Source organism: Zalophus californianus, chromosome 8, assembly GCF_009762305.2.
Source record: "Zalophus californianus isolate mZalCal1 chromosome 8, mZalCal1.pri.v2, whole genome shotgun sequence".
Classification (NCBI taxonomy): Eukaryota; Metazoa; Chordata; class Mammalia; order Carnivora; family Otariidae; genus Zalophus; species Zalophus californianus.
In genome coordinates, this window is record NC_045602.1 from 36699910 (window position 1) to 36725425 (window position 25516).

General features: G+C 47.2%; 2 protein-coding genes across 15 annotated transcripts in view; both read left to right on the forward strand.

Annotated features, from left to right (window-relative positions):
* Nucleotides 1-6312, forward strand: part of ACOXL (acyl-CoA oxidase like) — a 357812-nt gene extending 351500 nt beyond the window's left edge. For all 5 annotated transcript variants that reach the window (XM_027621418.2, XM_027621416.2, XM_027621417.2 and 2 more), the window contains one exon: nt 3776-6312. In XM_027621418.2, the coding sequence (XP_027477219.1) occupies nt 3776-3976 (201 nt within the window). In that variant the 3' untranslated portion in view covers nt 3977-6312. The remainder of the gene's footprint in view (nt 1-3775) is intronic.
* Nucleotides 6313-6877: 565 nt separating this feature from the next.
* BCL2L11 (BCL2 like 11) overlaps nt 6878-25516 on the forward strand; it is a 47059-nt gene continuing 28420 nt past the window's right edge. For 4 of the 10 annotated variants that reach the window (XR_003524593.2, XR_003524592.2, XM_027621422.2 and 1 more), the window contains exons 1-2: nt 8715-8978; nt 9862-10256. Coding sequence is in view for 7 of the 10 variants with exons in the window: in XM_027621422.2 (XP_027477223.1) it covers nt 8716-8978; nt 9862-10256 (658 nt within the window). In the remaining 3 variants the exon portion in view is untranslated. Of the gene's footprint in view, nt 7272-8714; nt 8979-9861; nt 10257-25516 lie in introns of those variants that run through there. The other 6 variants (XM_027621423.2, XM_027621427.2, XR_003524594.2 and 3 more) reach the window with 4 other exon arrangements.

Below are 25516 nucleotides of genomic sequence, written 5' to 3' on the forward strand. Positions count from 1 at the left end.
GCCTGGCTGCTGACCATGTGGTCCTTCTCTACATGGCCTTGGGCATCCTCCAGCAGGCCAGACCCACACAGCAAGTGGTCCCAAGGTTCCAGGAAGCAAGAACCGGCATGGCAAGGCTTCTTGAGACCTAAGCTCTGGAATTTACACAGTGTCACCTTCTCCACATTGTATTGGTCAAGACAAGTCACAAGGCAGCCCAGATTCAAGGGATGGAGAAAAAGACTCATCGCAATGCCCAAGCAAGAAAGGGGCTAATTGAGAGACATGTCAAGTTGGGGTAAGGGATTTGACCCAGAGAACAGCAGGAGGTCCCCTGGTGCTGGGAACAGAGGTGGGGAACATGGGAAGAGTCAGGAAAACCTTCTGCATAGGGTCTTAGGAATACTGGGGTGTGGCTGCAAGTTCACTGGACACCTCACACCTGGGGCATCTATTGAATACTTAACACCAACACAAGGAAAAGCAGGTTTTGTTTAGAAGGCTGTAAAGCTTAGATACTGCCCATTCTAGACCATCCTAGTCTCCCCACTGAAATAAGGATAATGCTGGGATGATAAAGAGGGAAAAAAAGAGAGAACCTGCTGTAACTAGGTGGGGGCGGGGAAGCCAAATTGATGTTATAAATTTACCCCGGAAAATCCACATACTAACCTGTCCACCCACTGTCCCTTGAGTGTTGAGTGCGTCCACTTTCTTCCAAGTAGACATTCTCAAATCCCACTCCCTGGATAGTTCTAGTGGATCTTATGTCATTATTTTTAGAGCAATACTGCCAATGCTTTGCGTCTGTCCTTTAAAATTTTTCTATAATAAAATTTTTCTGTAAGAATGTGTAACTTTGTTCATGCTCTTTTATTTTTAAAGGGCACCTATTCATTGGTGTATCCTCCAAAGCTGATGAGTTTTCTTTGTTATGAGATGGGTGGGCTTGGGATGCTTTGTCCAGCACAGTTGGGTCACATACTGGCAAAATGGGGCGGGGGTGGGGGGCGAGGGGGAGGCTACAATATGCACTGTTTTTGTGCTTATATTATGTGGGTATATGTTTGGTAATAAAACTAAAATTTAATAGTACAGCCATACGTTGTTTTATTGTGCTTCCTAGATAATGCATTTTTTACAAATTGAAGGTTTGTGACAACCCAGTGTTAAGCAAATCTATCGATGCCATTTTTCCAACAGCATTTTCTCACTTTGTGTCACATTTTGGTAATTCTCGTAATATTTCAAACTTTTTCATTATTATATTTGTTATGGTGATCTGTGATCAGTGAGTATGACTAGCTGAAAGCTCAGATGATGGTTAACATTTTTTATCAACAAACTATTTTTTAATTAATGTATGTACATTGCTTTTGAGACATAATGCCAACACACACTCAACAGACTACACTGTAGTGTAAACATAACTTTTGGAGGCATTGGGAAACCAAAAAGTTCCTTTGACTCATTTTATTGCGATATTTGCTTCATAGTCATGGTCTGGAACTGAACCTGCAATATCTCTGAGGTCTGCCTGTGCTTTGCTTCATCCTATGGGGCTCCCTGGTTAAAAAAGAAAAATTACTGTATACATGATAATAAATTCTATGATAGCTACCTAAGTTTATTTTGTATTAAGAGGATCCTGTTTGTAAAGTCTTTAAAATTCTTAACATCATCTCCTTGATACAGGAGGCCTATGTCCACAGTGTGCATCACTAAATCTCCCATGCCCAGCACAATCTGTACCATAGGATAGGAATCCAGTATGTACTGCACTTTGTAAGTGAAAGACAGTAATAATAATGATCATCCTCACAGGCAGAGGTGAGAGAACACCTGGAATCAGAGTCAAACTTGTTACATATAAGGAGTGATGCATGATCCTTGGACCTGGACACTAATCGGCCTGCTGCAGCCTGTCACAAATGGAGTAAGCACAGAGTATTTGAGACAGCGTCAGAATTTTAAGATTACAAATCTTCGCAGTCAACGCATGGCTTTCCCCTTCCATGCAGCATTCCTCTTTAGAGTGTCATGGGAAAGGGTCACTCCCTGAACACTTACGAGAAAGGAAATCCTCTTCTTCTTCTGCCATTGGATCCTTTTTTAAAAATCTACTTTATGCTTATTTGTCAAGTTGTAAAAATATTGAACAGAACTCTGCCTCCTGCAATTTCTATCTCTGGGTGCTTGTTCTGTGTTTGGACAGACCAAACCCACATTCTCTTCCACATAATGCTCATTCAAATAACTGAATCTCCACCATTGTTGAATATATGACAAAAATTGGTTGAGTTTCATGATGCAAACCTAAAGGGAAAGTTATCTTGAATAATGAAATGACAATATGTAGAAGCTTTAAGGACTTGTACACCATCTCATGGTTTTGAAGTGTGTAGTTAAAGACCTTGAGAGTTGACAGATTAGTCAGGGACTTGTCGAGTATTAATTACAAACTTTGAAATCTTGGTCAGTGAAAGTTCATCATAGTGCACCTTGCAAATATGATCAAAGTCTTTTCACTACTGATTTTATGACGCTTAACCACAGTGTGTAAAGAATGAAGGTTTTCATTAGAAATTACTGATGTAATAGAGCACATTTAAAGGAAGATGTGTTGTTAGACTATTAAAAATCATGCTCTTCCCCTACCCTACACCAGCCCCTGTTTTGGGGACCCCCCATCGTCTCTGAATACCTGAAATGGCATTTTGGTCTACTTTAAAGGAACTGTGCTCTTTACAGCTTTAGTGTAGCTCAGTAATGACCACCACCGTGAGGGCAGCAAAGGTGGGGCTGTTGTTAAGTGATGTTTTTAAGACCATAAAAATAAACCATGAAAACCTGGGGGCTGTGATTTAGTGAGTGAAAGAAATTTATGGCTGGCTGAAAACTTGAAAAATAGTGTGCAGCTGGTTATGGGAAAGGAAAGCAGTCCCTCTGTCTTGTCCTTGTTGAGTTTTAGAAAAAACAATCTATTATTTTTGGTAGCTTTTTTTTTTTCCTCTGGGAGTAAAAAAAAATGCATGGGCATCTAAACCACGGAAAATGAAATTCAAATACACCCAACGCACCTTCTCCAAAATCACTAGCTTATGTCTCCCCCACCCTTCTGCTGAGATGTCTTATCTGTGCCCTCCAATGGTTATCAAAACACAGGAGGGTATCTGCCGGGTTCCTTGGTGTTCTCTTTAACTGCAGGTTGATTTCCTGTAAGTGAAAGGTGCACAGAGATGCCAGTGCTTGGTCTCAGTATCCCCAGTCCCACTGTGCGTGCATTTCAGGAACCATGGCCTGCTGCCAGAGGTGGGAAGGCGCTAGTCTGGGGAGAACTGGGGCATGTCTCCACTGGTTCACCTGTCTGATGCTCTTCCTGTTCAGTTACCTCTGCACGCCAGAGGGTGGCACCCCAGGCACTCCAGAGGTGAAGAGGCGGAAAATGATGGGGACTGGAGAGGGGAGGGCAGGGCCGGTAAGGGGAATGTTGATAAATTCTCACAGTCCTCGGTCTTGAGATTTCCATCTAATTTGGAGCCGGACCCAACCCTGTTTGGAAGAAACGGGCTTCTGCCAGACAGGTGTCACAGGTTTAGGCATTTCTAAGATGATAAGGTATGTGAAGGTTATTCAAGACCAACGGCCTCCACCCACCTGGGTCCCAGGAAATCCAAAGGGAAACTAGTTTCCCCAGTGGCTACCTGTGGGGTGCTTGGGAGTTGGCGCAAAGCCAATGACGCCCCACGCTGTAAGTGAGCCAGCATCTGACCTGTCACTTTGTGTTGTTTTGCAGTTGCTGGATTTGTGCGACTCGGTGAAGGATGATGCCCTGAAGGTGATCTCTGCCTTTAACATTCCACACACCTCCCTCCACGCACCAATCGCAGGAATCACCAACGCGCAGGCCGCCTGGGCCTTCTACCCAGAACCGCTGCAACCCGAGCCCCGAGAAGGGGCGCGCTTTCAGCCGCCCAAGCTGGAAGCCAAGTTATAGCGGGCGTGGTGCGAAGGGTGGTGGCTCGCTCGCAGCTGCCACGACACCAGCTTCTCTGACGCCTGGAACTGGGGCCAAGGCCGGCCTGGCATGCGCTGGGCCTCGGCCCTCGGGGATTTGGGTCGCAGAGCAGGCAGGGTTCTCACTGAGGCTGGCGAGACGCGGGATGGGCTGTTGGGAAAGGGAGCCAGGCGGCAGCCCGGAACACGGGGCTTTATTATGTAACCCCGCCTGCCGGCAGCAACCTTTCCCAGCTTCCGCGCTGGATCTCCCTAGACACTGGACTCCCCTGCGAACGCGCCCCACACACGGGTGCCACCAAAGGTCTCCCGCGGTCAGCGATGACTCAGATTTACAGTGATTTTGGAAAAAGCATTGGTGCTGCGTGGAAAAAAAAAAAATCAAAGCATAAAAATCAAACACTCGCGGGCAAAGTTTCAGTTCAAGCGATGCTTCTCCAGTGAATCAGAACCCCTTGGGGTGTTAGAGGAAACGCACAGACTGGGAAAGGGGAGTGTGCGCCTGGAGTTTTGCTCTCGGCAGAGCGCGAACTCCGGGTTGTCCTCCCAGGCAGGCGGCTTCCGGACCGTAAGACAAGGTGCGGAAAATACTTTTACCATATGAAATTGTAATCTGTTCTTTAGAAGAGCATAGATAACAAAGTTTAATAAAGACATTAATTGATGGGAAGGCGGGCTAGGGCAGCACACTGCAGTAAGTTGATTTCGGAACTCGGAGAGACCACGCAGGCAACGCCTGTGGTCCCAGGCGAGGGCCGTAGATTTCCCATCCCATTTCTCAGATCCCGATTGCCCCACTTCAGTTTTGCACCTTTCTCTCAGCCCCAGCCATCCTCCTTACTCCCGCTCCACATCTCGTGGCAGAGGCAGGAGTGAGCACAGTTCTCGAGTCCGTGAGGGCGACATCCAGGACCGGAGACCTAACGCCCAACCGCCCTTTTCACACTGTCCCTTTTCTGGGCTGTGGCCCAGTATGGGGCCCAGAGGACCTCCGGACCCTGCGGGAGAGGGCGGGAAGGGCTAGAGGTCACCCGCCGCGGAGAGCTCTGCGAAAGCTCCCCAGCACCGCTTGGGTTGCCTGACTCCGAGCCGACCTCCTCCTTGTGCCCCAAAATAAGAGTGCTTAACCGGTTGCTCTCCCTGACGCCTTTGTTTTTTAAAGTGTTCACAGGGTCGCTAAAGCAGACGACGCGGGGGCGGCGGAGCTGCACAAGACCAGATGACAACCACTAGGGTTTTCTTCTGCGTGGTTCTTTTCCTGTCCCTGTCTGCATCGCCCAACCCCACGGAGAGCTCGGAGCACTTGGGCGGGTTTGGGGCTCCCAGCCGGTGCCGTTCTGTTGTTTTCCCGCCGGGTGCTAGGCCGGGCAGCTAAGGCTTAGAGTTCGCCCGTGCCCACCTAAGGTCGAGGGCAACCGCTCCGAGACACCGTCAGGGTAGACATCCAGTCTCAGCGTGCACTTCGCCGCGTCCACGCCCTTGTCCTTTCCCTCCTGCAACGAAATCCCGGGGCAGAACCCGGCGTCCGTCCTTGAGTCGCCCCAGGAACCCCTGGCCTCCTACACTTCGCTCAGGACTCGCCAGAGGATGCGCTGAGAATTGTTTAACCAGGGGCTGTGCTGTCTTCCCGACGTTCCATACCTGCTTATGCAGCATAAAACACTGACCGAGGTGGCCAAGAGCGGAACAACGCCTCGCTGATTTGCTCCTCTGCAACTGAGGACCCTTCCTTCTTGGTTCCTGGGAGGGAGGGACTTTAGGGGATCCTTAACTTGGGTTTCTTTATTCCATCTAACCAGCTCTCCCCCGTGACAGGATGTTCCATCTCCCGACCGACCTTGCCCCCACTCCCTGGCCCCGGCTATCTCCTAGCCAGGGGAGCGCAGAAGGGGGTAAGGGTGGGGACTTAGGACCCACATTAGAACACATGAGGATGCGGACCCAGAGGAGTACCAGTCCCCGGAGCAGGAGTGGGAGTGAGGCCGCGGGCACCAAGGAGAAAGGGGGTGGGGGCGCGCAGGGAGGAGTGGGGGGCGTATTTCGCTCCCCACACCACTCCCCTGCGCGCGCGCGCCTTCACTGGCCTCAGAGCGCCTCGCGGATGGTTCTCTGAAAGCCTAACCAATATCTAGGATCCCGACCCAGCGGAGGTATCATCTTCTCTCCCACCTGAAGGCCGAGATTCCTTTGGGTCTTTTTTTTTTTTTTTTTCGAGTTCTTTTTTCATTTCCTTATTTTACCTGCTCCGCACGCAATCCCTTCCTGCCTCGTACCGGGGCTGCGGTACAGACGCCTCCGGGGATCCACTTCTTGCCTTTTTCTCCACTCTCCCCACTAAGGGCTCTGCCTCCTACCGGAGGCTCGGCGCGGCAGAAAAGCTAGGTGCCCCTGCCAGGTGGCATGAGGAGGGCGCCTAAGACTACCGCGTGAGGCGAGGGCGGAGGAAGAGGATGAGCAGCCCTGCACATCGGGGTCTCACCCAGTACCCCAGAATCTGGGAGAGAGGAGAGCTCCGACACTCGCTGCCCAACCTTGGACCCAGGCGTTCTTGAGGATCAAGCCAGTCCCCACGCCTGTCCCAGAGCGGCTGAGAAATTCCCGAAGCCGATCAAGGGCTCAGGGGCGCCTCCTGAGGCTTTCCGCAGGCGGCGGCCGCTCGGCCTGGTTCAGTGTGCCCGGAGCGCCCCCTCTGTTCCAAGCGCATGCAGTGGCCCCTGCTGGATGGGGGAGAGGCAAGGGTACACTTTGGGGCGGGGGGAGAGGAGTGGGTGCGCACAAGCCACCAGCAGCACTAGTCACTCCAGTCAACACGCTCAGCTGGGGCAGGGCCCGCGGCGCGCGCGGGGGAACCCGGCCGGGCCACCCCCGCCTTTACCTGTTCGAGCCTGAGAGCGCCAGCGGCTGCGGCTACGCCGCGGCAGGGCGGGGCGTGCTTGCCCGCGCGCCGGGGCGGGACTTAGAGGGGGCGGAGCTCGCGGTGATTGGGTGAGGGCCCTGGGCCGCCAGTCTGAGTTGAGCTGCAGGGCTGTGCAGGTTTCACTTCGCTCCGCGCAGCCTCCAGGTCGTGGTCTTGTGAAACCGCTCCGTCTTGCGTCGCCGCCGCCACCACTGCCACCGGACTCTCACAGTCACCCTGCGCGCCCCAGCCCAACTGCGGCCAGCATCGCCGCGGGCTGCTCGCCTCGCCCCGCTCCCGCCGCCACCCCCTCGGCGCCCTTTCCCTGGCCCTGGTCCCCCCAATGTCTGACTCTGACTCTCGGACTGAGAAACGCAAGGTAAATACCTCCGAATCCCCGGGAGCGGGCCGGGTGCCGACGGAAGACAAGCGCCGGAGCCATCTCGGCTCCACCTCCTGTTCCCTTCCCGAGCACGTGCAGGCAAGAGATGCACGTACCCGTCCCACTTGTCGCTGGGCGGGAGGCAGCGATCAGGCGGGTCGGGTTCCCTCCCTCGCGCAAGTCCAGTTTGGTGAGGGGTCGTCCGTGCAAAGGCTAACGGCACTTGGCGACGTGCGGTTCGGCCCGGGATTCCGCGCGAAGGAGTGGAAAGGCTTCTCAGGGTCAGCTGGGAAAGGCAACGCGTGCTCTCCGCGCTGTCCCGGGAGCTGCGGCCCGGCTTCACGATACTGGGTTGCGCGGCCGGCCGGCAGGTCTCGGCGCCCTGTCCCGGAGACCCCCAAGTAGCGGCCGCGCGGTACAAGCTAGTCTGGCGGCTTGGCTTTTCTCGGGTGCTCGGGCCCGTTGCGGAGGATTTGCGGAACTGCGGTGGTTATTTGACGAGACTCGTTTTCCTTGTACCCATTCAGGCCGAGGTTTTAGGGCAGCTGCTGCGTTCGCTCTCTCGGGCTGCGGGTGCCTGCCCGAGCTGCGGGTACGCTGCAGACGATACCAGCAGCACGATCCATAGACAGCCAGAGTCCGAGGGCCTCCTCCGACTGCCGGGGACACGCGGTGGACGAGCCTCGGGAAGGAGAACATGCACCATCCGTGGGGCCGGGCTGTCGTAGAGACTTGGGCACCCCGACTCCCTCTCGGTGCTGGCGGGCGGTGCGGTGCCCTCGGGGACCTGTTACTCGGTGTTCGTGCTAGTAATGGAAGACCCGTCGGCCGCGGGGGACAGGCGTGTGGATGTGTTGGTTGTCTGCGGTGGTCACGGGTGCGCGCAGTTGTGCGTGCCCGTGGCCAGGGGTGGCCGCTTAGATTTGGAGCGTGTCCGCTGCGTACGGGGAGAAAAAAGGAGGAATTTGTGGAGGAAGGTGGGTGCTACAGCTAAGGGAAGGGACGGCCTTTGGGTCTTCAGCCCACCCGGACTGGGGTCGGAGGACGGCCCTGCGGGTGCAGAGACAGCGAGACTCCTGCTTTGTCTCGAGGTGACCAGCCACTTGGGGCGGTGGGAGCCGCCGAGGCTCGCGCGGCGTCCGGCGGACACAGAGGCGGGGCGGGCTGGGGGAGCCGGGGCAGCTCGGGTCCGCGAGACTCCCGCCGCGGTCGCGGCCGGGGCCGCCTTCGGAGGCGAGTTTGTCAACAATCGCCTCGCCTTTGGCTGCCTGACCCGTAGGCGCCGCCCCCGCCGGCGGCGGCTATTGGCTGTGGCGCGGAGCGACCGCGCGAGGGCCAATTGGGAGCGCGGGCACCCGGCGCCAGCGGCGCGGGGAGGTCGGCGGTGCCGGCGGCGGCGGCGGGCGCAGTGCGCGAGGGGAGGAGCGGGAGGAGGCGGAGGATGTTCCCGGCGGCGGCGGCCGGGGCAGCGCGGGCCAGAGGCGCGGCGCGCGGAGCCCTCGGCTGCCCGGCGGAGCGCGGCGGCGGGCGGGCGGGCAGAGGCCGGCTCTGCGCTGCCCCCGGGTCTCTGAACGGGAGTCCTGGGCTTTGTCTCCCGCGCTTCCTTGGTGCTGACGGTCAGGGGTCTCCAGGTCGGCGAAGGACGCGCGCGGGACGCCGCGGGGCCCGGGCCGGGACGCGACGATCGGAAGGGAAGGGGCGGACGTGAGTTTCGGCCTGATTGCCTTCACAGGGGAGGGTCAGTGGGGTGAAGGAGCCGCGCGCCCCGGTTTCGCCTAGCGTGTGGAGTTACTTGGGGACTTTGCAGGGGGCGCCCGGGGACGGCTTTGGGGAGACCCCCCCCCCATTTGGAGGTGTGCACCTCACAGTGTGGGTGCATTCCGAAGTTCTGCCGGGTTCGGTGCGGCGCGCTAACCCCTGCGGAAGGAGGGGCGCGCGGGCTGGGAGCGGGAGGGACCGCGGGCGGGGAGCGCCCGAGCCCGGCCGAGCCGCGCTCCAAGTTACAAACTCTATTGTGACGCACTTACTACGACCGACGGCCCTTGCCAAACCTTCCCCAGACTTGCTGCCCTCAGCACTTTCGGCAGAACAATGGGGCCGGAGTGGGGAACGCGGCCAGCCGCCTGCAATCGCTGCATCTGCGCCCGCTCCTGTGCTCCAGCGCCGTATCTGATCCCGGGAAATCAGAGCCCGCTGGGAGTTTCCGACTTCTTCAAGTCGGCTCTGAGCAAAGAGCACATGGGAATAGACTTAACACAAGACGCTTCTCCTAAAAACTTTCTGTGTGTGTGTGTGTTACAGCGCCGGTCTCACATTGACGTTGTGATTGTGTTTTGTTTGGTGGCAGGAAGTTTAGTCCCACCCCTTCACCTCCCCCCCTCCACGCAAAGATAGAGGTGCCTTTGTTATTTGAGGTGTGTTTTTATTCTTATTTGAAAGATAGAGAAATATATGAACTAACGACTTAATGTTAAAGTATTTGGTAGTCTAAAAATCATGAAGAAATCAGCGAAAGTTGGCAAAATTTAGTTATTTGTTGTAATTGTTATTTTGCTGAAGATAATCTGAGTTTTTATTTTACTTGCAGAAAAAAAGACCAAATGGCAAAGCAACCTTCAGATGTAAGTTCTGAGTGTGACAGAGAAGGTGGACAATTGCAGCCTGCTGAGAGGCCTCCTCAGCTCAGGCCTGGGGCCCCTACCTCTCTACAGACAGAGCAGCAAGGTAATCCTGAAGGCGAAGGGGACCGCTGCCCCCAAGGCAGCCCTCAGGGCCCGCTGGCCCCACCAGCCAGCCCCGGCCCTTTTGCTACCAGATCCCCGCTTTTCATCTTTGTGAGAAGATCCTCCCTGCTGTCTCGATCCTCCAGTGGGTATTTCTCTTTTGACACAGACAGGAGCCCGGCACCCATGAGTTGTGACAAATCAACACAAACCCCAAGTCCTCCTTGCCAGGCCTTCAACCATTACCTCAGTGCAATGGGTAAGCAATGCCTGGGTAAGAGGTAGTTAATGTGTGGTTGTTTGAATATCTGTTTAAAGGCTGTGTGTAGCGTTTAAACTAAACTCCCTTTTAGAATCCTTTTACTGATGTAGTCCATATTTTCATGGGAATGGAGGATGTGTCACATGAGACATCAAACCAACATTATTTTTTTTTACATTACCAAGTTTAGTGGCAGCAATAAAATGTACCTAGTATAGGCCTGTTGAGCAGTGAAGCTGGAATCCTTGCTGCCTGCCTTCATTAAAGTGTATGTGTTGTTCTAACCACTAAGACTTACTTATCAATGATACTGTGCTTGAAGGGGACTTAGTCAAATACAGCAGATAGCTTAAAAACATAACCAGATGTGTGAAGAAAGATGAGACAAGTTAATCGTTTTCAAAAATGATATTTTTAGAAAGTGATCTGGTTCATCAAGGCAGTACCAATAGAGAACCAGAAAAATGGGTTGTTTTCTACTCAGATTCCTCTTTGGGCTGATTTTTTGTTTGCTCAGAGGTTTTGGATATGGTACTAATAAGATTAGATTGTGGGTATCTGTTTCAGGGATCAAAGACCGTTTTAGGGTCTGAACCAGGAAAATCTGGCAGGAAAGTGAGGGAGCTGACCTGGTGGGGACTGTGGCAGATTCGGGAGCATTTGCACTTTCTGCATTAGGACTGCCCCCCCCCCCCCCCCAATCTGTGGCTGTGTGGTCTCAGAGTGGTAGGTTTTCCTATGGTACAGTGCAAGATAACCCAAGAGTGCAGATTTTGGTGCCAAAGATCCCGGCATCAAAGATGTTTTGACACTGACAATTAATTTAGAACTTTGAAAGCACTGTGCAAGCCATATAAAAACATCTGCTTGCTAAGATTTGACCCTTGAGCCCCTAGCATGTGACTTTGAGCATGTTCAGTTCTGGTGTCCTTGGTAAGGGAATACGTCTGTGTTGTTGTGTTCATTCAGATCACTCTTGCCCCCCATTGGAAAGTATTGGTCAGGATTCACCAGAATCTTACCATTTGGACAGATAAGCCCTTCCTTCCTGCATTAATGAGGTATAAATAAGTTGGCAGCATTATTCCTTAAGGATCCAGTATAGATTCCCTTACAATGTAGATCACACTTTTGCCAAAGGCTAACTAAAACGGAGTCCTCAGACTAGACACTTGACTGTTGGAACACAATGACAAATCTTGTATTTGCAGGTACCGTGGGGCTCTGTCTCAACCTTCATAGAGTTGTGGGTCTGTCCCCATGTTACAGAGTTAGGACCTCAGAGGATTGGTCACTTGTCAGGTTGGGCAAACCTGGGAAATAGCAAGGAGGGATGGCAGAAACACCAGTTGCTATGCATGTTGGCAAGGTGTCTTCTCCTAAAAACTGAGATAGACTTTATTGGGATCCCTCCTTAGGGAAAGGAGCTTGAGGTTTTATTGCTACTATTACTTTAGCTATTACTACCCTCCTGAATTCATTTAAACCTTAGAAGTTGGTGCTTGCAGATGTTTTTCTGCCCATTGTAAGTACTCTGAGTATATGAACCTATAGCATTCTTGCTTACTCAGTGAGGGAATAGGGCTTTATGGTGTTTATTTTTAAAAACCTATGTATTTTAAGGATCCTTTGGAAGCCTTATAGTTTTTTCCTGCAGACCTATGAATCTACCTCTACAGGTGGTGGCTTAATGCACAGAAACAGTTTCTCTTTTCTTGTTACTCAAGAATAGTGGGTGACCTAGTTTGTGTGTGTGTGTGTGTGTGTGTGTGTTTTGGTATGTATGGTGACATACTGTTTAGCGAGCTTATTATAAGGTAAGCACCGTTACTCAAGATGACAGATGTAAAGCTTTAGAGATCACAATCTAAATTATTAAGCAAAGTTATGTTTATACCTGTGAAGTCAAGTCATGGATCCCGAGGTGTAACTTTATAGTAGATGGGCATGATAACTGAGACTTTAATGCACAGGATTAAATGATAAGGTGTAAGGAGTTTATCTGAAATTAGTGCACCAAGGTAAGTTTTCACTATTAAGTTCTGGGGAGATTTGCTTATTGGGGTGGGGGATGAATGGGGGACTGGAGAAGACTTAGTCAGATATGAGTTTTATTAAACTGTAGAATAAAATTGACAACCTTTGTAGTTTGTAACTTTTTTTCCTGGTTATTCTTCTAATAGTTCCATGCCTAAAGACCACTGAAATATGCTGAGTTGATAAATTTTGGTTCTTTTCTCTTTCTAGTCCTGTTCAGTATTCCTTACTCAACCATATCCATTAAGATCTTCAGTGAGACTTTTGATAATTTATTGCAAAATATATTTTTCACAAAGAAGTCTGATTGGTTTTAGCCAGGGCAACACAAATGGGAGGTTATAAAGAGGTGCTCCTTCGCCTGGGGCTTCTGCTCCTTCACTCACAAAATAGTTTCTGCTCAGTGAGTTGGGATAGAAAGCAGTGGATCTTGCAGTTCTGTTCTTGCATCTTTGTTTAACGAGAAAGTAAATTCTTGTTTGGGATGTATGTTAAGTAGATGTTTATACTAGAAATGCCTTCATATTTTCCTCCATATCCCTTATTTTTCTGGATATGTCCAAACAATATTATATTTTTCCATGAGAAACATCGGTTTTGTTTTTTGTTTTTTTCACTTTTACGAACCACATTTTAGTCTCCTTGTACCCTGGGTGGATTAACTTGACCTTTGCTCTCTTAGTGAATAACCGATTCTTCTGGTCAAAAATCACTGACAGAGATGTAGGTTTCTGAGTGCCTTTTCTGGTGAGTGTGCTTATGCCATATGTGTTTTTAATACAAATTGTACTGAATTCTGCACAAACTCATACTTTGAAGGTGTAGTTATTGCAGTTGGAAATAAGAGTTGAGAAAGGTCAGAATGTGCTGGTGAGTGTTGTGAACAGGGTGAAAGCTAGTTAATTAACAACTTCCACATGTCAAATGACTTAAACTGTATTTGTCCCCTGGAACGTAAGAGTTCCTAGGTAGGAGTTGTGTTCTTTGTATTTCCCCACATCTTGGCGTACGCCTCTTGGGGCTGGTAATTGTCTGACCCACCTGTTAGATTGTGAGCCCTCTGAGGAGAGGCACGGTGTCTTAGACCCTCCTAATGAGGGTCTGACAAAGAGGAGACGCTCAGAAGGTCAGAGTTTCGCGTCTTGCCCATCAGTCTTTCATAGAGCCAACCGAGGACAAATAAGATTTCAAAAAAGGTCTGGTGGCAAGAGAAAGACCCTCTGTGCTACCCCACCCCCCCAAATATTTTTAGTTATTTGGATCTAACTCTAAGGTTTGTCACATGGGGGTGACAGGTGAGGTCTAGCTCAGCACGAGCCCAGTAGGGATGCCACAGGTAAGTGCTGAGCACTGAAGATGCAACCAGTCCAGATGGAGGTGTGCTTGTTAGTGTCTGCTCACACGGAAGTTTGAAGACTTAGTACATAAAAAAGAATGTAAAATGTATCGTTTTCATATTAATGATATGTGGAGATATTTTGAATATATTGGGTTAAATAAAAAACATTTTTTTTATTGCCGTAAAAAAAAATTCCTAAAATTTAACCATCTTAACCATTTCTAAGTGTACGCTTCGGTAGTGTTAAGCATATTCACAGAGTTGTGCACCCCACTCCCAGAACTTTTCGTCTTCCAGAACGGAAACATTATACCCATTAAATGTCAGCTCCCCATTTCCCCTCCTCCCAGCTCCTGGCAACCTTCATTTTATCTGAGTGTATGATTTTGACAGTTCTAGATATCTCATATAAGTGGAATTAGACAGTATTTATCTTTTCGTGACTGTTTTTTTCACTTAGCATAATGTCAGGGTTCATCCTTCTCATTATTAGCCTTTCCTTCCTTCTTAGAGTTGAATAATATTCCGCCGTATTTATGTAACACACTTTTTTAATTCATTCATCCGTCAGTGGACACTTGGGTTCTTCCATCTCTTAGCTATGAGTGTGCAAACATCTCATAGATTATACTTTCATTTCTTTCAGATATGTGCAAACATTTCCTCAAAATCACACTTTCATTATTTTTTCATGTATTTCTTTTGAATATATATGTAGTCGGGGAATGACGGGATCATAGGGTAGTTCTATTTTTAATTTTCTGAGGAACCTCCATACTGTTTTCCCTAGTGGTTGCACCAATTTATATTCCCACTAACAGTGTACAAGGGTTCCAATTTCTCCACATCCTTACCAACATTTTCTTCTCTTTTGATAGTAATCATCCGTGTGAATTAATCTCTCATTGTAGTTTTGATTTTTGTTTCCCTGATGATGAGTGATGTTGAGTATCTTTTCATATGCTTATTGGCTATTAAATAAAACATTTTTTATATTCATGTTACCTGTTTTTTTTTCCTTTTTTATTTTTTTAAAGATTTTATTTATTTATTTGACAGAGAGAGACACAGCGAGAGAGGGAACACAAGCAGGGGGAGCGGGAGAGGGAGAAGCAGGCTTCCCGCTGAGCAGGGAGCCCGATGTGGGGCTTGATCCCAGGACCCCGGGATCATGACCTGAGCCGAAGGCGGATGCTTAATGACTGAGCCACCCAGGCACCGCTTTACTTTTTTTAAAGTGTTCCTTCTAGAAAAAGGTCAGATCAGATCTGTGGCTGACATTGTTTCTATATGGAGGGGCTGCTTTGCAGATGGGGGAGCTAGAACATACAGTGGCGTTTTAGCGAGCCAGACCTTATTCTTCCCACTCAAAGCACACCATTTCCATGGAACTTCCTCCTTTGATTGCTTCTGTTGACTTTACAGTGAAGATAATTAACCTAATCTTGTAAGTTTAGGTCTTAAGTTTAGGTCTTAATCTTGTAAGTTTAAGGTCTTAAATGAGCTTTGTTGATAGCTACGTTCTTTAGGCAAATATAAATATCAGTTTTGGTTTACTTTTTTAAAACTCCATGGTACGTGTGGGCTTTGAAAAAGTTGAAGGTGGAGTGGTTTGGTTCTTCAGGCATCTCAAGGCTGCCTGGGAACCTGATGGTAGTCTTTACTAAGACCCAGTTCTGGCTTCTAGCCACAGGCTCACTAGTTTGGACACCAAGAGAAGCAAATCCACTTTATAGGTCCTGAGTGGGGATAGAAAGTGAGAAAAGTGAAAGTTTTTTTTTTCTTTTTTACTGGTTCCAAACAAAATTTAGTAACTGATAGCTATGTAGACCGTTTTAAATTTTATATGTTTTTATTTTGAGATAATTATAGATTCACATGCAGTTGAAAGAAATAATGCAGAGATCCTGGGGTGCCTGGCTGGCTCAGTTGGAAGAACTTACAGCTCTTGGTCTTGGGGTTGTGAGTTCGAGGCCCACATCAGTTGGAAGAACTTACAGCTCTTGGTCTTGGGGTTGTGAGTTCGAGGCCCACATCAGTTGGAAGAACTTACAGCTCTTGGTCTTGGGGTTGTGAGTTCGAGGCCCACATTGGGTGTAGAGATTATTTAAGAATAAAATCTTAAAAAAAAAAAGAAAGATACAGAGATCCTATATGCCCTTTACACAGTTTCCCCCAATGGCAGCATCTTGCGTAATAGTACAATATCACAACCTGGAAGTGACAGTGATAAAATCCAGCTACCTTATTCACATTTCACCAGTCCCACATGTACTCCACGTGGTGTTTGCATGAGTGTAATTTACTACTATGCTGTTTATCACATGTGGAGATGTGTGTGATCACCATTACAGTCAAGATACCGAACAGTTCCATCCCAGGGATCCTGTATGCTACCTTTTTGTAGCCACAGCTCCCTCCCTTCTGCCCCCACCCCCTGACAACCACTCATCTGTAGTGCATATCTGCACTTCCATCATATGTGACCCTAGAGGTTGTTTGGCTTTTTTGCCCAGCATAATTCCATGGAGATCCACCCATGGTGTTGTGTATGTCAGTTATTGCTTGGTTTTTATTGCTGAGTAGCCTTCCACAGTATGATGTACCACAGTGGATTGACCCGTCGAAGGACATTGGGGTTGTTGGCAACCTCTGGTGGGGGCCTGGCACCGCAGACACTTGGGGAGGGCTAGCTAGCACACATGGCTTGTCATACGGCATCCCCTGGCACGTCTTCTGGCAGCTGCCAGTTGAAGAACGAGGGTACAGGCCTCCTGGTCCAAGCCTCCTCACCCAGTGACGGGCCATGAGGCCACACCACGGCAACAAACTGCTGCCGTGAACAGTCCCGTGCAGGTTTTTGTGTTTATGTGAGATTTCATTCCCAGAAGCGCAGTTGTTGGATCATACGGTAGTTTAGTTTTTTAAGTGCTGTTTGCCAGAATGGCTGTACCATTTTATGTTCTCATCTACAATGTATGAGGGGGCCCGGTTTTTCTAAGTCTTAGCCAGCATTTGGTGTCATCACTATTTGTTTTTAGTCGTTCTGACACACGCCTCATTGTAGTTTTCATCTGCATTTCCCTCCCGGCTAATGGTGGTGAATATATTTTCATGTGTTCATTTGCATGTGTATACCCTTCTCCGTGAAGTGGCTGTTTTCTGTCTTTTGCTCATTTTCCAATTGATTGATTGGGTTTTTGACTCTTTCACTCTTTTTGAGAGCTTTCACACATTCTAGACTCAAGTCAGATAGGTGATTTGCAAATATTTTCTCCCACTCTGTAGCTTGTCTTTTCATCCTTTTCATAGAGCAAAAGTTTTAAATTTTAGTGAAGGCCAGTTAATCAGCTTTTCCTTTTATGGATCATGTTTTTGGTGTCATCTAAGAACTCTTTACCAAGCCTTAAGTCCCAAGATTTTTGCTTTTTTTTTTTTTTTTTTGCTAAAAGTTTTATAGTTTCACATTTTACATTTGGATCTGTGATTCATGTTGAGTTAATTTGTGTGTAAGGTGTGAGGTATAGCTCAAAGTCTGTTCTTTTTGAGTATAGGTACCCAATTGCTCCTGCACCATTTATGGAAATTGTTATTCTTTTCCACCTACTTTTAGCTCTCGAACAACATGAGGTGAGGGGCGCTGTGTGTGGAAAATCCATGCATAACTTTTGACTCCCCCAAAGCTTAGCTACTGTTAGGCTACTGATGGCCTGCTGTTGACTGGAAGCCTTAACAAATAATACAAACTGTTGATGAATGCATATTTTGTGTGTTATATGGATTGTATACTGGATTTTTATAATAAACTGGAGGAAAGAAAAGGTTGTTGAGAAAATCTTAAGGCAGAGGAAATACATTTACAGCGTTCTACTGTATTTATTGAAAAAAAACCACCTATAAGTGGACCTTATTATCCAAGGGTCAACTATAATTGTGTTTGCACCTTTGTTAAAAATCAGCATGTTTTTGTGGATCTATTTCTGCATTCTCGTTTGTGTTCTGTTGAACTATGTATCTGTCCCTCTGCCAAAACCACACTGCCTTCATTACTGTAGTTGCATACTGGGCCATAGAAATGGATACAGTGATTCCTCAGACTTTATTTCTTAATTTTTTTTCCAAAATTGTTTTAACCTGGGTCCCGTGCCTTTTCATCTATATTTTAGAAGAAGCTTGTCTGTGCCTACAAAAACCCTGCTGGGGTTTCCAGAGGAATTGTGTTAAACTTTTAGATCAATTTCGGGGAGAATTTGCACCTTTACTAAGTTGAGTCTTCCAGTCCATAAACAGATATGTCTCTTCAAGTATTTTTTTGTAATTTTCAGTGTACAGATCTTGTATATGTTTTGTTAGACTTAATTCACTTGGGAGCAATTATTAATGGTATATTTTTAAATTTATTTTCCACACATTCATTTTTAGTATATAGACATGCAGTTCATGTTTGTGTGTTCTTGTATCCTGGAGCCTTGCTGAACTCAGTAGTTAACGAAGTTTTTTGTAAATGTCTTGGGAGTTCTATAAAGACATGTTATCTGCATATAGGAAGTTTTATTTCTTCCTTTCTGATCTCTGTGCATTTTCTTTTTCTTGCCCTGTTACACTGGCTAGAATTTCTAGTGTTAGGTTGAATGAGAGTGGTGAGAGCAGACATCCTTGCTGACAGTTTTTATCATGAATGGAATAGGTGTTGGATTTTATAAAATGTTTATTCTGGGTGCCTGGGTGGCTCAGTTGGTTAAGCGACTGCCTTCGGCTCAGGTCATGATCCTGGAGTCCCTGGATCGAGTCCCGCATCAGGCTCCCTGCTCAGCAGGGAGTCTCCTTCTCCCTCTGACCCTCCCCCCCCATGTGCTTTCTCTCTCTCTCATTTTCTCTCTCAAATAAAGAAATAAAATCTTTAAAAAATAAATAAATAAAATGTTTATTCTGTGTCACTTTATATATGTAAATGTACGATTTACTTATTTTAATATGTTGATATGGTGAGTTACATTGATTTTTCAGTGTTAATCTGTCTTGCATGCCTGGGATAAGTCCTACTTGGTCAGGGTGTAGTTCATTTCATACATTCCTGGATTGAATTTGCTAATATTTTATTGAGGGTATTTGTGCCTAAGTTCATGAGAGCTGTTTATCTGTTTTCTTTTTAGACAGTTCTGGTTTTGATCAGGGCCTTAACGGGGAGTTGGGAGATGGTCTAGCCTCCTTCCTTTTCCAGAAGAGATTGTGTAAAATTGGTATTAATTCTTTAAATGCTTGGTAGAATTCTCTAATGAGACCATGTAGACCGATTTCTTTCTTTGGAGGGGGTGGGGGAAGTTTAAATTACAAATACAGTTTTTGTAGGACTATTCAGGTTGTCTCTTTCATCTTGGTTGAATTTTAGTAGTTTGTGATTTTCAACCACAAGCAGTTGGTCCATTGCTTCTAAATTGTTGAATAATGAGTGTATAAAGTATTTATATTGTTTCCTTTTTGTCTTTTTAAGTGGGTGCAGGATCTGTTATGATAGCCCATTTCATTCTAGATATTGATGATTTTTCTTATTTTTTATCCTTATCAGCCTTTCTGGAGGTTTATTGGTTTCATTTTTTAAAATCAGCATTTTGTTTCATTCATTTTTCTCTATTTTCCTGTTTTCAGTTTTATTGTTTATTATTTCTTTTCTTTAGTTTGCTTTGTGTTTATTTTGTCTTTTCTACTTTATTGAGGTAGGAACTTGGAGTAATGTTTTGAGACCTTTCCTCTCTCCTACTGTAAGCATTTAGTGCCATAAATTTCCCTTCCCTAGTGACTGCTTTAACTACATCCTATATGTCTAGGTATATTTTGTTTTCATTTTCATTGCCTTTCATGTGTTTTTATTTCCTTTGAAATTTGTTGAGGTCTGTTTTGGTAAATGATCCACAAGTGTTGAAAAATATCTGTATTCCGCTGTTGGGTGGAGTGGTCGTTGTATATGTGTCGATTAGATCTTATTGGTTGATTATGTTATCTAGTTCTCCTATATCCTTGCTGATTTTCTCTCTGGTAGTTCTGTCAATTGCTTAGACAAATGGTGTTGAAGTCCCCAACTATAATGATGGCTCAGTCTATTTCTCCTCTTTCAAATCTGTCAGATTTTACTTCATGTATTTTTGAGGCACAGTTGTTTGGTGTTTATACATTTTGAATTGTTAATGTCTTCCTGTTGGGTTGATCCTTTTATCATTGCTCTAGAGTCTACTTTATGTGATGTCAATATAGCCACTCCTGCTTTTTGTAAAAAAATAATAATGTATGTCTTTACATGGTATATCTTTTTCCACTCATTTACTTCAAACCTAATAATGTTGTATTTGAGGTAAGTTTTGATATATAGCATATCTTCAAATAATACTGTTTTATCCACTCCATCAAATCGGTCTTCTAAATGGTATATTTAGATCATTTACATTTAAGATAATTGTTACTGTGTTAAGGCTTAAGTCTGCTCTTATATTGTCTCTGTTTCCCCTGTTTCTGGGTTTCTTTGTTTAAACCTTACTGTGGGTTATTTGAACATTTTTTAGGATTCCATCTTGATTTATTTGTAGCATATTTTTTTTTAAGATTTTAATTTTTTTTTTTTTTTAAGGAAACTCTGCACGCATCTTGGGGCTCGAACTCACAACCCCAAAATCAAGAGTAGAGTCCTATGCTCCACAGACAGCCAGGTGCCCCTGTGGTGTTTTTAAATATACATTGTTTAGAACAATTTCCTTAGTGGTTGCCTAAGTATTACAATATACAGACATAACTTGTTATGATCTATTGGCATTGATGGTATCAAGATTTTTTTATTTCAGCCGCAGTGTAGACACCTTACATCCCTTTAGGTCCCTTTACCTGCCCCACTTTTCAAATATAATTGTCTTAAACATTTCCTCTATATACATTGAGCACCATATCTGATGGTGTCATATTTTTTGCTTCATGCATCAAATATAATTTAAGAAGCTTATGAGAAATAGGTGAGTTTATTATATTTCCTCCTCTCTTTTCCCCATTTCAATATTCTTTCCTTTCTGTTGTGGTTCTAAGCCTTCTGTTATTATTTCCTTTGTGTTCAGAGGACTTCCTTTAGTCATTTCTAAATGATAGGCCTGCTAGCAACAAGCCTTAGTTCCTGTGTTTGAGAATGTCTTTGTTTTCCCTTCGTTCCAAAAGGATATTTTCAGTGGATATAGAATTCACAGCTGATAGTTATTTGTTTGTTTTGTTTTTTTCCTGGACTCAAAAGACCTGTCACGTCCTTCTGGCCTTCATTCCTCCAGATGAGAAGTTTGTCATCTTTCAAGTGTTGTTCCCCTATGAGTGTTGTGTCATTTCTGCCTGGTGCCTTCCAAGGTTTTTTTCTTTGTTTTTTATATGATGAGTCTTGGATTTCTTTGGGTTTCTCCTTTGTGAGGTTCACTCAGCTTCTTAAATCTGTGGTTTTATGTTTTGTGCCAGGTTTGGGAAGTTTTCAGCCATTATGTCTTTGACTATTTTCTCAGTCCCTCCTCTCTTCTGGGACTCTGATGACTAGAATGTCTTTTTGTTGTGGTCTCACAGATCCCTAAGACTCTGTTCAGTTTTCATCCTATATTCTCTTTGGACTGAGTAAATTCTGTGGATCTAGCCGTATGTCCACGGATTCTGTCGTCTGTCATTCCCACTCTGATTATTGAGCCCAGCCAGTGAGGTTTTCTTTTTCCCCCCTTATGAGGTATAACTCACAACTTTTCAATTCTCAAATTTTTGTTTGCTTCTTCTCAGTGAGTCAGAAGTTCAGATCCCTCCTTGGCCTTGCTGATACTTTCCAGCAAAAATGAGGCACCAAATTGCATGGCTTCATTGAGTTCATTTGGGGGGTGCATGCTTGGTTCCCCCCAGCCCCTGCTGACACCTGGAAGGGGGAAGTGGTGGAGGGCTGACTCACAGCCTTGCTTCTGCAAGCTGGAAGCTAAAGCTCAGCTCCTCTTGGCTCCTTGCATTTACACCAGCGTGCGGGTGAGAGGTGGAATACCAGCCCTGCCTCCCACCACCCTGTTACCCTCATGATGCTGGGTATGAGTTCCTAATCATTCTCCTTGATGCCAGGTGGGGGTGGAGGCTCAGTGACCCCCTGGGTCCTGCAGACACAGGAGGCTGGGGTGGGGAAAACCTACAGACCACTAGCCCTGTCTCCTGCCACCTTGCTCAGTCTTATTGCTGCCAGGTGGGTGTGCAGGCTCAGCTCCCCACTGGGCCTTCCCCCAACCAGGGGTGGGGGAAGTGGTGTGCTAACTGGCTTTGACTTGTTCTGTCTCATTGCTCCCCGATGCTTGGTGGGGGGCGGGGGCCCAGCCTGTTGCTGGGCCTGCTGATAGAGGGTATGGGCACACGTGTGTATGAAGTGGCAGCAAGCCCCGCTTTGTACCACCTTCTTGCTGCTGAGTGAGGTTGAATGGTCAGCTTGCTGCTTGGGCCCCACTAATGCTACCCTGGAAGGGAGAGGGGGATCAGCATCATCTGCTTCCACTGGGCAGGGGATGAGACACACGTGATTCCTCTAGCACTGTTCTGGCAGGGCAGTGGGATTGGCTCTGCCTGCTTCTGCCAGGGACAAGCTGGCAGATGAGCTCCCCCTTATCCTGCTGCCACAGCCCCGTGGTGGAACCCCAGCACCAGCACCACCCGCCGAGCTGGGGATGGGTGGAAAACCAACTTCTGGCCCGGCCACACTGAAACTGCAGCGTGTGGTGTTCACCTGGGTCAGGGCAGGTACTGCCAAAAAGGGAATCTGTTGTGAGGCCACCTTTCCCCAGTGCTTTCGCTGGGAGAACAGGCTTTCCTGGGAGTGTTTTCTCTTCATGGGTGGTGGAGACCCACACAGTTGGAAAACTCCGCAGGGCCCTGTCCAGGAGGTGTGCAAAGTAATGAGGAAGCAGGGCACCTCTCGGCCATGTCATTCCTCAAGTCCCGGGGTCCCCAAGCAGCGCACCTCTTCTTTCCCCTGTCAGCATTTTCTTGTTTGTTGTGCTCTCTCTGGGGTTTTTAGTAGCACAGGGCTGGACCTGGGTGGGGTTGGGGTTGACCTCACCTTGGTGGGATTAGAAGTCTGTGTCTTCTTTTAACTAAATATTTATGGTGGGTGTTGATTGGCTCTGACTACAAAGTACTGCTTAGAATTTTAGCCACCACCTCTTTCACCCGCTGTTTTTACTCTGTGGAATAATAGACTTTTAACATTGGGAAGAGATTTAGCAGTACTCCTAGCCACTGTTTTCAGATGATAACTGCAGTGTCTCTTGTCGAAACTGCCTTGTGTGTGACCCTGGTGGTGAGCCCGTGGGATGTCCACCCTGCTTCTCTCCCATGTCCTGCCTGAAAACCATAGGGGTGACTCGAATCAGATTCCACATGCCATAGGGGAACTTATTAGAGAAAATAAGCCCCGTAGTCCTGCATGATTGGACTGAGGCAGAAAAAGAGATTCATCGTGCATTGGTTTGTGGCATTTTATATGTCAGGGTATTTGTGGTGTTAGATTTGAAGATGTGCATAGAACTGAATGCAAGGCAGTCTGATACCTTCCCTCCTGACCTCCTTTTACGCCAAGGAATTGGAGCACTTGCTCAGTGCCCAGATCTCCTCATGCCCCTGGTCTGTAGTTGTCCCGCCTGTGTTGGGGGTGGGGGGACTCCCCATGGACCACCCCCTCTCCCTGCCCCAGCCGCCACCTCCCACACCACAATTTCACTGGTCTTCATTCCTCCTTTGTGGGGGCAGCCTCAGTCTCTCAACATACTCCTCATGTGATAGAACGTCTAGCTTCTTTCTCATCTGGTCAGTGTCCTCTGGTGGTTCTGCTTGGTCAGTGGCTGGGACCTGTGCTGCGGCATGTGATCCAAGATTGCTTTCCTTCTCTGTGGAGGTCCTGTTGACACAAACCAAATGCCTGTCCTATAAGACCTTGTGGACTCGGCCCTATGCCATGTTCCAGGCTCTAAGCACCACACCACCCACTAACCCTCAGACCCTGCTCTGCAAGCACAGAGCAGAGGGCCTGCCATTCCTTTCTTCTGCAGGAAATGCTGGGAGAAACGTGTGGGGGGGGGGCGGTGGGGGGGTCATCCTGGCATTATCCCAGCCAAAAAAAACTGTTGACTGTCCTAATGGTATGGGAAAAATCTCTTAAATTGTTACACGTCCTTTTGACAGACTGTGGTGCGGTCTTAATGACGTTAGGAAGAATAATGGCATGGAAGATGCTGCTGGCATACAGTTATGTTAGAAAAGTTTATAAAATTGTTGATGACATCTTACTGTCTTAGTCTGTTTTTGCTGCTATAACAGAAATACCACAGACTGGGTGACTTAACCAAGAAACATCGACCTCATACTTCTGGAAGCTGGAAGTCTGAGATTAGGGTCCTGAGCATGTCCAGGTTCTGGGAAGGACCCTCTTCCTAAACTTACACACCACTGTCTTCTCACTGTGTCCTCACGTGATGGAGAGAGACCTCTTAACAAAGGCACTGATCCCGTTCATGAAGTCTCCACGCTGGTGCTCTAATCACCTCCTAAGGGCCCCATCTCCTGATACCATCACACTGGAGAGTAGGCTCAGCGTATGAGTTTATGGGAGGCAAAAACATTGGTGTTCAAGAAGTTTACAAAAAGTTTAAGTGTAACAGAAAGATTAGAAGGAATTTATATCAAAACGTTAAAAGCAAAATTTTGCATTCAAGTTTCAAGTAGTCTTATCCATGTGCCTTTTTGTGTTTGCAAAATCATAACTAGCATTTATAATAGACTAAATCTAATATATAGTACATATGTCAAATTTTCTTTTAATTTTAATCATTTTTGGCATGCCCAGCAGCTTGTCACTGTGACATGTACATCTTATTTGTATGATTCAGTATGAAGTGTCATGCCCCTTATGTTGGTAAAGAGTTCATCCAGAAGGGGCACCTGGGTGGCTCAGTCGTTAAGCGTCTGCCTTCGGCTCAGGTCATGATCCCGGGGTCCTGGGATGGAGCCCCGTGTTGGGCTCCCCGCTCAGCGGGGCGTCTGCTTCTCTCTCTCCTGCTCGTCCTCCTCCCCCGCACTCGTGCTCTTTCTCTCAAATAAATAAAAAAAAATCTTAAAAAAAAAAAAAAGATTTCATCCGGAAGATCAAGCTCACAACCCACCACCAGAAGTATTTCCAGATAGACATTAGCCCCCTAATATATTCTTCTGGGGTTTGATTTTTATTTAGCGAAGTGAGTGTTTTATTGTGAAACGTCTCCGTCCAGTGGGGTTACAGATTGTTTTGGCACCGGTGGACTGCTGCTGTGTTCCCTGCAGGACTGTGCGTAGGTCTGGGACAGGATCTACGTGGAATCCCAGCTGTGCTGCAGACCCACCGAGTGGCCTGAGCAGACCTGCTAGTCTGTCTGAGTTTGTTTTCTCATCTGTCAAATGAAGACAGAAGTGCCCACCTCTGGGTTGTGGGAGCTTCCACGTAAGAAAGCAGCTGGTGAGGGGCACCTGGGTGGCTCAGTCAGTTAAGCGTCTGCCTTCGGTTCAGGTCATGATGTCAGGGTCCTGGGATCAAACCCTGCATCAGTCTCCTTGCTCAGCGGGGAGTCTGCTTCTCCCTCTCCCTCTGCCCCCCTCTCTCTCTGCTGATGCTCTCTCTTTCAAATAAATAAATAAAATTAAAAAAAAAAAAAAGCATCTGGTGGGAACTCAGTGGCTAATCTCTCCTTGCTCCTCAACAACCTGTTATAGCCATGACATGTCAGTAAGTATAAAGGAGCTGTTTCAGGAGTATAGGAAACTCACAGGGAAGTGAATTCATCTGGAAATGCTCCTATAATTCTAACTCCCCCAGGGCCCAGAA